General features: G+C 36.0%; 1 protein-coding gene across 2 annotated transcripts in view; it reads right to left on the bottom strand.

Moving 5' to 3' along the window:
* The window catches only part of LOC120535347 (neuropilin and tolloid-like protein 2), a 100274-nt gene extending 97977 nt beyond the window's left edge, over positions 1-2297 (bottom strand). The window contains exon 1 of one of the 2 annotated variants that reach the window (XM_039763127.1): positions 2243-2297. Coding sequence is in view for 1 of the 2 variants with exons in the window: in XM_039763125.1 (XP_039619059.1) it covers positions 1296-1329 (34 nt within the window). In the remaining variant the exon portion in view is untranslated. Of the gene's footprint in view, positions 1-1295; positions 1865-2242 lie in introns of those variants that run through there. The other variant, XM_039763125.1, reaches the window with a different exon arrangement.
* Between the last annotated feature and the right edge of the window lie 14202 nt (positions 2298-16499).

The raw sequence follows: 16499 nt of genomic DNA, 5'->3' as shown, positions 1-16499 counted from the left end.
GAGCAAATTACAGTACTGTCCGAAAGAGTAGGTTTTATATTGGTCTGGGACCGACTGCGAGTTCACATACTCCTTGAAACGAGCGTTCATTACGCCCTAATGACGTATTCAGGGTAATCCTTAGCCGAGGTCTTCGTCGTAATGTATAAACATATGCACACAGTATTCCCCTTTCAACTTCCCCTCCCCGACTCACTCCTTCTTATAGCTAGAAGGGCACTGGGTCATACACATTACGATGAAGAGCGTGTGTGAGAATCTGAGAGTTTATTATTATACGACGAGAGTCCAGTGCCTTTGAATGCGGAATGAAGTGAGCTCCATTATTATTATTAACGAATCTGTTATTGTGCTGCATTTGTGAAGTATCACACAAACTCGGTTGCTCATCTCTATTTATATTAGACTCACAAAGTAAAAAGCTTATATATATATATATATATATATATATATATATATATATATATATATATATATATATATATATATATATATATATCTTTACATTGTCTCTTACACGAATTACAAAAAAACTAAACGCCAAAGAACATTTCGAAATAGCATTAAGCTTAAGCAGGAAGGAGCTGTTCTTCAGCACTTGTTCACTTGGAAACGGTGGGAAAGCTTGGATTGTCCCAAATTATACCAGATGTTCATACTTTCATTTATCGATTTTCAGATAATGCCTGACCCATTAGAATATTTTAGGATTCTACAGGACCCGATCCCAACAGCATCAGGCACAAGACATTAGCCAACCTGCTGTTGGCACGACATTGACGAGTACACGCACTCAAACTCACTATATGTCGAACAATTGTGGAGACTCCTGTGCTTAGAATATACGAGGAAGCCAGTTCAGTCAGAGAAAGCATACGTTAAAACGGAGAGAACATGGAGGCAGAGAATGAAGTGTCTGAACGCTGTAAGGTTACAGGACTAATCCTTGAGAGAACGCGCTGCCTAGTTGCTCAACTTTAATGTGGTAAAAAGCTACGGTAGTGTTGCACATGACCCCACAAGTCCATCGAGTAGCATACCCCACAACTACCACTGGGATTTAAACAACAATAACCATGAGTAGACAGGCGCGCGCACACAAACAGATTTTTTAAATAACTAGAAATTCTGTGAACTGATTAAATGAAGCGGTTGAGTCAATATCTGTAGGAACATGCCTTTCAACCCTCTAGATGGCGATATGAATCTAAAGTTTGCAGGGTAATACAACTCTGTTAGTTGTATTTCACGACACGAGTATATTTTGTATCTATTACTCAAAAGAAAGCACTCACCTTTCAGCAGAACAGAAAAATGTTTCAGTTCCATTTTACACTCGGGTCTCTAAAACCATATATCCTCAGTCCGTGAAGTCTATGAAAGTTTACTGAAGCAATGCTTCAATGTCCAATCTCAATGTGGCAAGTATTCCCAACACGCGTCACGTTTCTGTATCCATGTGCAAACCTGAATCATTCCCGTTCTCATTTTCCCCCTTCCCTTCACTTCGATTCAGCAGATCATTTTTATGATTAGAAAATTCAAACTGCCTTTCTCGATATCTTTAATATTTTTCCGTTAGTTGGTGGTCGAAGTACGCAAGAAACAGAAGAATTCGCATTTGAACGCACTGAACTTCTTACATCTGTGTGATCCCATTGCCCCGTTTGGCAGAAATGAGCTCGGCGCTCCCAGCCAAACTAGAAAGCAGGTTCAGCTGTTCCGACTCCCAGTGAGAGGTGTAGTCCTTAATCCAATTCAAGTGGGCACCTGGCATTTTCTAAAGCAGTCTGTCGCTTTCAACATTACGAAAAATCTGTACTCCAATAGGGGGGTGAGGGAGAGAGAGAGAGAGAGAGAGGAGAGAGAGAGAGAGAGAGAGAGAGAGATCGAATAAGAGAGAGAGAGAAAGATCGAGTGTGTGTGAGAGAGAGAGTTTGGTAGATGAGAAAAGAGAGGGAGAAAATGAGCAGGAAAAGTCAGCGGGAGATGTGTTCACGTTACGCTGAGTACCTTCCAACCACAATGAAATTCTTGCAATAAATGAAGCTCAGTTAAAGATCGATCGATGTGTGCCTGAATAAACGGCCTGTACTCAAAAGAACCACCCACCCAAAACACACTCACGCACACACACACAAATATACACATACATCCAACACGGTATTACAGTTTCCCAGAGCCGGGGGATTACCCCAGATATCTTTTTTGGTTAAATCAAGTTCAACTGTGCATGACTCACTCGGTCGTCGACAGTTGCCTTTCTGCTGTGTGGCCGGAAAGAAATAAAATGCTCCCCTACTCCCATCTCCTCAACCCCTTTCACAAAATGTACACGCTTCTAACATTTCCTATAAATCATGTGCGCTTAGAATGCGGCGTGCCGTATGTGGGCAAGTTGACCATGTGTTGAACTGTGGAAAATCGGGAAATCATTTATCTCTCAACAAATTTTGTAAGGCTGCGTAACGTTAACAAATTAGCACAATTCAATGACAATGCAAATGTGTATTGTATATATAGGGTACGGGCTGACACTTATTTAACATAACTCCTTGTACTGCAGTTAATGAAAATATATGTAGGCAATGTCATTTAAGTAAATGATTATGTGTGTGGGTTTAAGTCACAGGCAAAATAATTAAGACAAAGGTTTTAGTGTTTTTAAGCAAAGCCAGGTAGTGGTCAACAGACTTGTTGCCTTGTGTGTTAACAACAAGGGTTTTCACACACAAAAGTGTCATAGATTTTAGTAATCCAGCCTAAAGTGGTTCTTTATTCAAACCAGACTTGATGAAAAAGGCTAGATGGCGACACACGCATTTTTGGCAAAATAAAAATAGGGCAACACTAACTCAAGTAGTAGTGGGGTACAAAAGTTTTGTCTAAATAGCTCATTCACGATATAAAACATCATACTTTTTAAAGGAAGGATACAGTAACTGACTGCTTTAATGGATTTAATTCCTGTTAGCAAAAACCAGAAGCTGTGCTTGCTGTAGTCTAAGGAATACTAATAGAAACATTGAAGAAATGGAAAAGAATTTACTGGTCCAATGAAATTCGGATGCTGCTGAGTCAAAGTTGGTGGAATATTATTTCCAAAGGATCTCTGGCCGTGAAAATTACTGCCAAATACATTTTCTCATGGCAGAAATGTACTCATCTATAAAATTGATTTTAAACTGAACACCTCTCAATGCCACAAGACTAGCAAAATACAGGAATGGTTCCAGGAAAATTACAATGAATTTGGCTGAACACTCATGGCTTTCTGTTTGCCAGATCTTAATTCATTTGAAAATCAGTTGGAAGAGATGAGAAAAAGTAATTTTGGTACCTTCAGCCTGAACATGAAATTGTTAATTGACATAATCGACATATGGTTGTTGAATATGCAAAAAGAAGCATGCTCATGTTAGTTGAGCACATTCAATACCCCAATATTCATGCCCTGTAATACTAAATGCTGTCCAGGACATCATCATATACTTTATTTGCAGGGGAAATCATTTAAACTTGAGATAAAATCAAACATATTTAAAAACAGTTCATCCTCCTTTCCTAAAACATTCCAAGACCAGCAGCCTGAACCCTCATCACTCCCTTTTCAACATCAATGAATACTCTATGTCGCACATATTCAACTCAATCTAATATATCATTTTGTACCCTTAATCATTTTTTAAATGGATAGAGCTGGAAGTGTATAACTTTATCAGATAATGAATTAGGAAGAAACAGCATAAAAGAAAGAAGACAGACTGTTGGTATAGCAAGATACCTTTGGATCAATATTATGTTAATTTTATTAGCTACATGCACCAAGAAGAGCTCCAAAGACTAGTGAAGTAATTTGTTTTGTACTTAATCATCATCTGTTTTACTTTTGTGTCCTTCTGGTATGCCTCAAAGAATGCAAAAAAATTAAAAACGGCAACCTTAATTACGCATTATAATTATGATTTGTGATTAATTAAGTTATATTTAGCTTTAATATATATAATTCAATCACACATTATATTCAATAATGAGTGATAGAATTTGTGCATACACATTCTTTTCAAACAAATAATTCTTCAAAAGAAAAGAATTGATCACAAAAAGAAACACTAACAATACTTTAGGTACAACCTTAGATAGATACAATGATAAAATTTTGGTGGAATCACAAGTCAGAAGTACCGGCAATCTGTAAGATCACGACAAATTCAAAGACACACAGGCTTCAAACTAGCACATTATATGTTCATATACTGTCCCCATATCCCCTCCTGACAGCATGTAACAGTGGGCATCAGCATAGGGTGCTAGCTAGTGACCTAACCCCCGCCATACTATACAGTACTAAGGCATATGCAAAGCAATGAAGCATGGAAGTATAAATAGGATACGTAGATATTGTAATGCATTAGAATAGTTTTAAATTTCTGAGATGTGACATGTTTGCTTGTATTAAATGATCATAGACTGCAGGGGTTACCATTCAACAGTTTATTCCCTAACATACAGTACTTTTATAATAGTGGTATTAGATATTGTGCAGATCTATTAGTCATTCCTTGACATCATTTATGAGTGGAACTATGACAGTGTTTGATAGCCTTTGAACATTTTAATTTCATTCTTGATAAATGAAACATTCTTGACAAATCTTGCAGAAGACCAATAATTTCAACTCTTGTGGCATAATGTAATTGCCATCATCAGCTTATCTTAATCATGTCCCCATTTCAGGAAACATAGAAATTACCACAGTTGTTAGCACTGAGGGTTCTCTCCAATGGATCCTCATGTAAGAATTTAAAGTATAGTCATGTTAATTAGTTTAGGTTTTCTTGCAGACAGCACAGATAGTTTCAACTACCAAAAATGTACAATTAAGTTAGAGTTAGTGTGAAAAATACACAGTTAGGAGGACCACATTAGGAAGCTAATAACAATTAGGTAAATCAAAATGACTTGATTTGTTTAGACAGTTTGGCCATTTATCATTTGGCTTCAGTCTGTCCAGGCCCTACTGTAATTCAAGGCATGGCATGGATCGTGGACTATCTTACAGACAGACCTCAGTATGTGCGTCTCGGGAACTGGAGGTCTGACATTGTGGTCAGCAAAACAGGAGTGCCGCAAGGGACTGTACTTTCTCCGGTCCTGTTAAGCCTATATACATCGGACTTCCAATACAACTCAGAGTCCTGCCACATGCAAAAGTTCGCTAACGGCACTGGTATTGTGGGCTTTATCAGGAGTGGGCAGGAGGAGGAGTATAGGAACCTAATCAAGGACTTTGTTAAATGGTGCGACTCATACCATCTACAACTGAACACCAGAAAAGCCAATCAGCTGGTGATTAATTTTAGGAGGACCAGGCCCCTCATGGACCCCGTGATCATCAGAGGTGACTGTGTGCAGAGGGTGCAGACCTATAAATATCTGGGAGTGCAGCTTCATGATAAATTGGACTGGACTGCCAATAATGATGCTCTGTGCAAGAGAGGACAGAGCCAACTATACTTCCTTACAAGGCTGGCATCTTTCAACATCTGCAATAAGATGCTGCAGATGTTCTATCAGAAAGTTGTGGCGAGCGCCCTCTTCTACTGCTCCACTGACAGACTGAGGAGATCGTTCCTTACCCACACTAAATGACTCTTCAATTCCACCAGGGGGGTAAACGTTAACATTATACAAAGTTATTGTCTGTTACAACTGCATTTTTATCATTCTTTAATTAAATATTGTTTTTTTATCAGTATTCTGCTGCTGGAGTATGTGAATTAATAAAGTATCTATCTATCTATCTATCTATCTATCTATCTATCTATCTATCTATCTATCTATCTATCTATCTATCTATCTATCTATCTATCTATCTATCTATGTCCAAAATCAATAGCACAATTCAGCCATAGAATGTGTGCCAGGGAGATTGGGGTCTAAGACAGCAAAATGTAGTCCCTCAGTACCTATGTCACCAATTTAGATTCAGAATTGATACCCAACATTCAGCATTACATCTTTTGATGCTGGGAGCTAGAAAGCATTTATAACTGGTGATGCCATAGTGAGGAATTCCAGAATTCCAAACAATGTTGTCGACCCAGAAGTTCCACTTTATTGCTTCATGCTAGCAATAATGATATTGTTTGCAGCAATCATAGGTATTTTCGAGAAACCTCATATCTTTGTGCACCAAAGCCAATAAAAATGTTGGAACTTAATTTTGTTTGTCCCCTTGCAAAGATTCTATGGAGTTAATGAGGTCTACAGTATTGCAGACCGTGCTACCTATAGCACTGATTAGAGACCTAACATGGAAATAAAACTCTAACATTTGTTAATAATTGTAAAATACTGTTTGGTAAACATCCACTGTCTTGGAAATAAAAATTCTTTAGTGAATTATATTTTATTAAGTTCAAAATCTGATATATGCCTTCTTATTGAAACCTGGCTTAGTAAATCTGACATTATTCTTTTTGCTAGGGCAGAATGAAAATGGTTTAAGATTCCTTCATAAATCAAGAGATATTCATGGAGGAGATGGCCTGGGAATAATACGGTATGATACATTGCATACCGCTTCTAAAAATCTAGGCAAACTTATATCCTTTGAGGCACTCATATTATATATTTAAACAGATTCAAACATAGCTATACTACTAATTTAAAGTCTACCAGTGTCACATTTAATATTCATGACTGAATATTAATTTAACTATAAACTATTATATAGCGTTGATTGGGGATTTTAATATTAAAATAGATGCAGAAACTGACACTTTTAGCAAATGTTTTACTTATCTGTGAAACACAGTAGGATTATGCCAGATTGTTAAAAGCCCAACACTTTGTAATAATCAGAAATTGGACTAGCGGTGCAAATTAGCATTAGCAGTGTAAATTATATGACCTTTTTTAATAATACAAAATACTATATAGATCCCAGATTTCAATGTCATCTCTCAAACTAAATATTGCAGTGTCAAATCCTGTCTCTCCCTGCATACACCACTCTAATAATAGAACAGAGGTGGGTTTTCTAAAAGCATCATAACACTACACACATCGTGAACTTTATGCTAAGATTGTTAATTTAACGGTGTTTTGTTAACCCCATTATAACTAAAGTAGAATGTCAACTCCTTTGTAATCTACATGGTGGCCGATGTAGTTTTTATTCACTATGTGCTTCATAAAAAGGCTTACTCTTGCACTGACCATAGCTTTGGGGGCAGTGATCGCCAAACAGAATACATTAAACTTAAATAATGATGGCTCTCTTTTCATTGAGATTATAATATTTTCATGATGAAATGCAAAAAAGCATTTATAGTACAATATTTTATAGATACATTATTAAAATCATTTAAGTAATAATACTTAGTAATTACAAATTCACAAGTTAATATTTCTATTTTCTTTAAAAGATTTTAAAACTCTGTTTTTCTAAGAATGCAGATTGATTTGCTTCCACATGGATGTTCTATGTACTGAAATTGGTTATGTGAACAAGCAGGATGAAAGAAAAAAGGACAGGGGCTAGGGTTGATACATTTGAAAATTGTCAGTGTAACCAATTGTATCTCAAATGTTGAAAGCTGCCTTGAATTAAGACATCAGTTAAATAATAAGCAATAATAATAATAAATATTATTAGGTTTATGGACCTGCTTGCTTTTGAACATTCTATACACAACTGTTCAAGAATAAAACATTCCCACATTAGATCAGTTCCTGTTTTTCCTAGTGACTTGGCTTTTGTTGATGGTCATTGCAGAAGACAAGTTTACTGGAAGGTGTATTGTTTTAAATTGAAATGGGAAGTCAGTAGGAAGAATATGAAATTTGAGTATATATTATTGTCATTATGAGGTGTTTATGAATTTCATTTGTGCCATTCACTCAAGTACAGTATTTCTTTTTGTGTTTCTTGTCTGTTGTATGTAGTCCCACTTTAAAATCTGCCAATGTGAATGTACAGTATATGCAAAGCAGGGCTTAGAGTAGATATACCTAATTGCTAGCACTCTATTACACTAATGAATTAATGTGAAGGACAAGGAACTGGGGCTTGGTACAAACCAGCTCTACCATAAAGTATTGTTGCAAATGTGCCTACGTGTAAAATAAGGAGAAAGACACCACATTACTGTATTGTTCAGCTGTGCTGGGTGTTTTATTCTGGCCTTGAGATGTTGAAACAGAATGTATACATTACTTCAAAAAACATTTTTTATAATAAGTAACAATTAAATCATCTTTAGACAAATACAGCCAATCAATTTATCTATTCTTTACCAATAGTTAAAGATGTTCTTTTATCATAAGTTCATGCCAGTAGTACATTCCTTTCAAACATAATAAAACATTAATACATATACCAATAACATTGGCCACTATCTATTAACAAATTCTATAAATACCACCGTTTTTCTGCTCTGACAAATGAGAATGGGAAAACAGCTAACCAAGCTTTCATACAGTATAAAACATTTCCATTGTTTGATATCATTTTATCATTTCTGAAAGAAAAAATAAGTCCTAGGTGCACTGCATTTTGTGAGGGCAAAAATAAGACAGAGAGAAACATACCAGTGCTTTATGAATCACTTATTAGGAACTGATAACATATTAGAATGCAATGCAACATCTGGGGTGTCACATTTCAATATGATGGGAATTCTAAAAGTCTGTTTAAAAAAAATGTAAAAAAGCACCCAGAGAAGCTTTCGTGCATGATGCTGCTCATGTGCTCACCTTTATTATATACAATACCTTTTGTTACCCACTGTTTGATTAACAACATAATCACCATCACAAATAGTTACAACTTATTACTTCAACTAAAATAATCAATTGTTATTATAACTCGCTTCAACAATGAAACTTTACTGCATACACTTTGTCGCTTTTCCCGTTTAAATTATTTGACTAAAATCAGTGCATGCTCCTTCTACTTTTGCTTTTTTAACTTTGCTGTATATTCTAGTAGCGCTTTCTGTCAGCATTTTTAGAGTGTATAGCACAGATTAATACATTTATGTACCTTTAAAATAAGAAGACAGACATCACATTATTGTACTGTTAAGCTCGAAGATGCTTTTGCAAAACTATATGCTTTCTTTACCTTGCTTCGCTCTGTAGCTCCTACTACTGAGCTGGCAGGCTCTTCAACTACTTAATCCGTCTTCTATGTGCAAAAGACAAAGAGGTTCTGCAGGTTTTGCAGCAAACTAAATTAGTGATCCCTTTAACTGTAAATGAATTTGGAATTACATAAAAGAAATGTGTGTGGAGGGAGGTAAGGGGCCCTTTTTTAAAATAACATACTCTTCACATTAGCAGCACTGTGATTGAAGAGTCGGGGGTGGGAGTTCTCCCTTAATATTTTAAGTGCCACAATAGAGGAGTGGGGATGGGAATGCTGTGGCTCGGGCTGGAAGTTAAGCACAATTGATAATAAAGATGAGAACAACAGCACTTGTTAACCTTTGAGCTTTGCACTTTTCTTAAGCTTTGCAGAACTTTCTCTTTCTATTCACAATGTGACCAGGTCTCTTTTTCCTGTCCAGGACATTGCCCCCTGTCTTCAGTCATCCGTCCATCCGTCCACCCTTACATTACTGTTGCTATTCACATATCAATCACTTTTACTGCATCCTTCATTTGCATAAAGCACACTCTCAGTGCATCATGTAAGTAACCTAAATATTGACAAATAAAATATTTATTGAGAAACAAAAAAAATATGTGTTGGCTGTCATGACTGGGAAGTCCCAAAATTACAAAAGTTCCAAAAGGCACTTCAAAGCTTGCCCTCTATATGGGGGGTGGGGATACCATCAAAACAACAACTATAACCAAAAAAGGCTTTGAAAAATCTTTATAAAATATAAAATTTATTTTATCAAAAGCCTCTGCACTAGATGAAGTTCCAAAGAGCTCAAAGGAATTCCCAGCAAAGGCAAGGCAATCACAGTAAACAAAATCCCAATACAGAATACAAAGGTGTAGTGAAAAACAGAGCACAGGTTCCAAATACCAGTAAACAACAACAACAATATTTATTTAAATAGCCCATTTTCATACAAATGATGTAGCTCAAAGTGCTTTACAGGATGAAGAAAGTGAAAAAAGATAAAATATAAAAATAAAATTAGGCAATACTCACTAACATAGAATACAAGTAAGGGCAGATGGCCAGGAAGGACAGAACAAAACAAAACAAAAAAAAAACTCCAGACGGCTGGAGAAAAAAATAAAATCTGCAGGGGTTCCAGACCATGAGACCACCCAGCCCCCTCTAGGCATTCTACCGAACATAAATGATCTCAATCAGCCCTCATGGCTTTCAGGATTCACATGGAAGAATTTGATGATGACTGTGATGTGGACTTCTGGCCTTTAATCCATCAATGTAGGGACAGCACGGTACTTTGATCGGGTGGTGGTGGAGCAGATTGCCACCACAGAACAATGGAAAAAGAACAGCAGAGAAAGTAGGGGTTAGTATGGATTTCGGAGCTACCATGAATGATAATAATAATTAAATGCATATACAGGTTACCAGGGTTACACTAAAATGAAGCAATGAGAAAGCCATGTTAAAGTAATGTGTTTTTAGCAGTTTTTTAAGGTGCTCCACTGTATTAGCGAATTTCTATTGGCAGGCTATTCCAGATTTTAGGTGCATAACAGCAGAAGGCCGCCTGACCACTTCTTTTAAATTTAGCTCTTAGAATAAGCAGACACTCATTTGGAGATCTAAGATTACAATTTGGAATGTAAGGTGAAAGGCATTCTGAAATACAGTATAGGATGGAATGAGATTATTTAAGGCTTTGTAAACCATAAGTCAGTTCTAAATGGCACTAGTAACCAATGCAGTGACATCAAAACTGGGGTGATGTGCTCAGATTTTCTTTTCCGAGTTAAGATTCTAGCAGCTGCATTCTGCACTAGCTGCAATCAATTGATGTCTTTTTTGGGTAGTCCTGAGAGGAGTGCGTTACAGTAATCTAGCCGACTGAAAACAAAAGAGTGAACTAATTTCTCAGCATCTTGCAAAATTATAAGAGGTCTAACTTTGCGATATTTTTCAATTGAAAAAATTCTGTCCTAGTAATCTGATTAATATGTGATTTAAAATTTAGGTCAGAGTCAATAATTACCCCAAAATTCTTTACCTCTTTCTAGATTTTTAATCCTAATGGATCAAGTTTATGTCTAATGCCCTCATTATATCATTTTTTGCCAATCACTAAAATTTCTGTTTTCTCCTGACTCAGTTTGAGAAAATTACTACTCATCCATTCAGAAACACACAGTTGACTGACTGACTGACTATGTACACACAGATTTACATTCTATTATACAAAAGCTGTTACATATAAATTTGAGAGTTAAAACACACTTTGCACTTCAGAAGTAGTGTGGAATTCTTTAATATATAATGGAGTTTAACAAAGCCAGTTTACCTAACCTGCATGTCTTGGGACTGTGGAAGGAAACCGGAGCACCCAAAGGAAATTTAAGCAAGGAAAACATGTCCATGCAGGGATAACCTGTGTCAACTTCTATCGTCTTACTCACTGCTTATTCTCGCTGTTGTAGAGGGTATTGCGTGCCTTAATAAATAACTCTGCTGCTATATAAAAGAATGGGCTTTTAAAAATTTTATTTAGAAAAGTGTGATTTTCTTTTGTGACGTGTGCATGCCATTTTTTGTGTTTATTTCACAAACAATATTTTTGTTTTTGTGCTTATTTATATGCTTTATTATGTTAGATTATTACATTATGATGTTATGGTTACTTTATTTTACTTTTCATACCTTTTTTTCATTTCACAAGAGGACTAAAGTGTCACGTTATAATGAAAGTATTGCCAATCAACTTTTTTCAAATCAACTTGGGATGCTTTGCTCCAGCTGACTTCAGCAGAGGGGTGAACTAAGTTGTACTTTATGCTCTCTTGTAAAGTGGTTACTTAAATGATGTTTTGGGAACTGCACGAAAAAGTAGTTTATACTTTATGTACACTGTAAAGTTGTTTGATAATCGTTAAGATTCATTATTTTCAAGAAATGCACCACAGGAATTTATAAGTTTCATTTTTAAAATGAAGCCTACTACCTGTACCTACCAGTGGAATACCCAAACAGTGTTCAGGCAGCACACTTTCCTAGCATATTCAGTAGTTCATTACTGATCGTACAGATACTAATGCACTAAAAGTGTCAGTTACTACACTGTTACTGTAATATCACAGCTTGACCCACATACGTTTAATAATTACAGACCTATTTCAAATTTAACCTCTCATTCTAAAATACTTGAAAAAGTAGTTGCCATGCATATTTATTTTCACATTGCGCATCAGAATTTATTTGAGAAATTCCATTCTGGCTTTCTTAGGGTTAGGTACAGAAACAGCATTAACTTATGCTATAAATGACATTCTAATATCTTCTGATGAAGGAAATGCTACAGAAATTATACTTCTAGATTTAAGAAGAGCTTTATACATATTATTGTCCACTCCATTCTGGTGCATAGGCTGAAAAATTATGTTAGGCTCTCAATCACTATGTTTGTGTGGTTTATTAAATCGATTTTAGTATAAATGGGCTGAGAATAATCCATCATTATAATCAGATGTTAAATACAGTGTCTTGGAGGTCTTAGTAGTTGGAACTTTACTGCTTTCAGTTTACTTTATTTAACTTTAGGAACTATCATTAGAAAATATTAATTTCCATTAGTATGCAGATGATACACAGCTACTTTATATTTCTCTTCTAAACCAAAATATCCATCCATTATCCAACCTGCTATATCCTAACTACAGGGTCACAGGGGTCTGCTGGAGCCAGTCCCAGCCAACACAGGGCGCAAGGCAGGCCCACACACCAAGTACACACTAGGGACAATTTAGAATCACCACTGCACCTAACCTGCATGTCTTTGGACTGTGGGAGGAAACCTACTGTATGCATACACGGGGAGAACATGCAAACTCCACGCAGGAAGGACCTGGGAAGTGAGCCTGGGTCTCCTAACTGTGAGGCAGCAGCGATACCCACCGCGCCACCGTGCTGCCCTAACATTTCCAATTTAATCTTTAATAAATTGTATCAGTGAATTAAAAGAGTGGGTGGATAATAGGTCATTTTCTTTAAATTCAGAAACCAAAAACAGAAATGTTATTTATTGGTTAGATTGATGCAAACTACAACAAAATTCTGTCAATTTTAAAGTGCAGGTCTAAAATATTAGTTTCACTGAATCAGCATTCAATGTACTGGAGGTGTTATCTTTGATACCACTCTGCATTGTTAACCACACATTCCAACACTGTCTAAAACCTGCTTTTTTCTATCTTAAAATATTGAGAAATTAAGGTGGTTTCTAAATATGAAGGATGCAAAGAAATCATTTCACTAATTAAGCACTATTATTAACCCACCTCTATTCTACTTGTTTCCTTATGTGTTACCTGGTGCAAATGCTTTACTTTCAAGCTATTTTCCTGTACATAGGAAAGGCACCAGAGATACTGGGAGCCTTATAATTAAAGGATAGATAGTGCAGATCCTATCACTGAATGACTAAAGAAGGCTGCAGATTGTAGGCTGTAGATTAAAATAATCCAAGTACTTGATATTAAACGATATACATCTCCATCATCAGTGAACTGTTTATTTAGTTATTGATTTGATCTAGTAGAGAATCTTATATATTTTTACATGCCTGTTTAAATATCTAATATGATCACCTAAGGTGATCATTTTTGAAAATGATAAATAGTACATTGTAAGAATTTATTTCAGAATTGCCTCCTTAACCACTATTTATTAACCATCCAGTGCTGTCTTAGGTAAATGTATGGTAGCAGTGTTAATGATTCAGGTTTCAGTAAGTAAGCATTAGCTTGTACTTAGTATAATGTCACATTGACAGGTTTGTCTCCACTGCTGGTGGTGCGTTTGGCATAATAAGCAAGAAATCTCTTCAGGACCAGAACATCCAGATGACAACAAAATCATTAATGTACTTGAATAGCTGATTTTTTCGTAACGTATTTAATGCCTGTAAAATCAGTGACAGCATAATACAGTGTCTAAAAAATGTATTCACATCCTTGGAAGTTTTCACCTTTGATTGTATTTAATTTGGATTTTTGACATTGTCATGCCCCAGAATCTTTATTTTAGGATTTAGCAGGATCTCTGGGACACTGCATATTGGGACTGAGAGTCAGTGTAACAATAAGAGAGGGAAATACAGCAGTTGCAGTAAGCACAAAGGTGCACTTATTACAAAAAATTGTTTAATAAAAGATAGTATTAAAAGATTATTGCAAATACTTCAATAAATACAGTAAATAATAAGAAAAATATAGTCATTAAAATAAAAGATTACAATAAAAAAAAACTATTTTTAAAAAGCTCAAGGTATTCAGCTCTTAAGAATAAAGAATACATTTCCTTCTTGCCTGCTTTCTCTATCTAAAATCTTAGAAGCGAAATAACTATTTCCCTTATGAAAGTCAGCCTGTGCATAGACTGAAATGATCAGAAATGATCTTCTCCTTGTATAAACCTAACTGCCCTAGGTTGGCAAATAGACTTTTATCCTTGGTCAAAACATAAGCTGACCAGAGTCTAACATCCCTTCTTTGGTCATGTGCCTATCCTGAAAATCATTTTGAGCACCACATTTCAGAAACCCAACAATGTGCACTCGAATAACAAACGGGTAAGTTAACAAGTGCCTTTTTCTGCTTATTAAAGTGAGTGTGCCTTTGAACACACTAAATAAAAGAAAAAAAACAGGCTGAAGTTCTTTCAAAATGTTATCTATTGAAGTGTTTAATCACAAACAGTGATAAAGAGAAAACGAATCTTTAATGTCAGAATGAAAACAGATTTTTGCAAAGAAGTTTAAATTAATTAGAAATATAAAACATAAAATAATTGATTGCATTCAGTATTTAGTTAATACAGCATTGGTTGCAATTCCGGCCCTTAGTTTGTGTGCACAGGTGTCTATCAGCTTTGCAGATCTGGACACTGTCATTTTTTTGCTTTATCCTTTACAAAACTGATCCAGCTCTGCCAGGTATGGAAACGTAAGTGAACAGCTTTTTTCAAGTCCAGCCACAAATTCTCAATTGGATTGAGACCTGGATTCTGACTCGATCACTCCAGAACATTAATTTGTTGTGTGTAAGCTATTCTTGTGTAGCTCTGGCTTCAGGTTTGGGGTAGATGTCTTGCCTAAAAGCAAATCTTTCAAGGTACAAGATTCTTGCTGACATTAGGCTTTCTTCCAGGATTTCTCCGTGTTTTGCTGTATTCATTTTACCCTCCACCCTCACAAGTCTTCTAGGGCCTACTGCAGAGATAATGTGCAGTGTTTGACTTACATTAAAGTCTAGTGGTGAAAGGGTTCAATTTTGGTTTTACCAGACCATAAAACATTATCCCGTCTGAATTCTCTAGCTGAGATGTTATGTGCATTTTTTAACAGTGAATTTTTTTAGGCAGTTTTCACATAAAACATTGACTGGAGAAGCACCAGGGCAACTGTTGCTATCTGCACAGTCTCTTCAGGCTGCTACTGTAACTTGTAAGTTCTCTTCATATGTGTATATATATATATATATATATATATATTAGGCATCATTTTAGCAATTAATGCTCCTGTTTAATGTTTTAAAAAATTTTGTTGCATTCAAGGGTTGCCACCTTTGGTCAGGGTGACATTTTCATGTAATTTTTTTTTTTAGCATTATGAAACTGTTGTTTGTTTTCTTGATTTATACATACTGAAATAGGTGCAGAGGAGCAGGTGGAAAGGGGATGGGGAGAGTGGCGGTTATGGCAGTCCTGGTGCAATACTTGAGAAAAGCTGCAAATGTAAAAATTATGCTTTTTTTTACATTTCATGTTTCTGTAAAGAGATTGAATCAATGTCATGTCACAAAGTATTAAATAAGTTATCTTTGAGTGGCACTAAAACCAAAATAAGTCTCTAATAAAGTATCTATCTATCTATCTATCTATCTATCTATCTATCTATCTATCTATCTATCTATCTATCTATCTATCTATCTAGTACAGGCATCACTAGGTGACTTCCGGGACTGAGTGACAACACTATCCAGACTGTGACTCATTTCTGATAAATGAATGAGAATGACTGATAACATTCATGTTGCAATTTTCTTCCCTTCTGGAGGTGTGAATGTGTATTTGATTGTTACAGTACTTGGGTAAAATGTGTGTCTATCTTGGTCTCATCAGACCAGAGAATCTTGTTTCTCACCATCTCAGAGTCCTTCAGGTGTCTTTTAGCAAACTCCAAGATAGAACTTTTTGGCCTTAATTCTAAGCGGTATGTGTGGAGACAACCAGGCACTGCTCATCACTTGTCCAATACAGTCCCCACAGTGAAGCATGGCGGTGGCAGCATCATGCTGTGGGGGTG

The sequence above is a fragment of the Polypterus senegalus genome, chromosome 9, assembly GCF_016835505.1.
Source record: "Polypterus senegalus isolate Bchr_013 chromosome 9, ASM1683550v1, whole genome shotgun sequence".
Taxonomy (NCBI): domain Eukaryota; kingdom Metazoa; phylum Chordata; class Cladistia; order Polypteriformes; family Polypteridae; genus Polypterus; species Polypterus senegalus.
The sequence above is the reverse complement of the archived record's forward strand: the minus strand, read 5'-3'. Positions and strand labels throughout refer to the sequence as shown.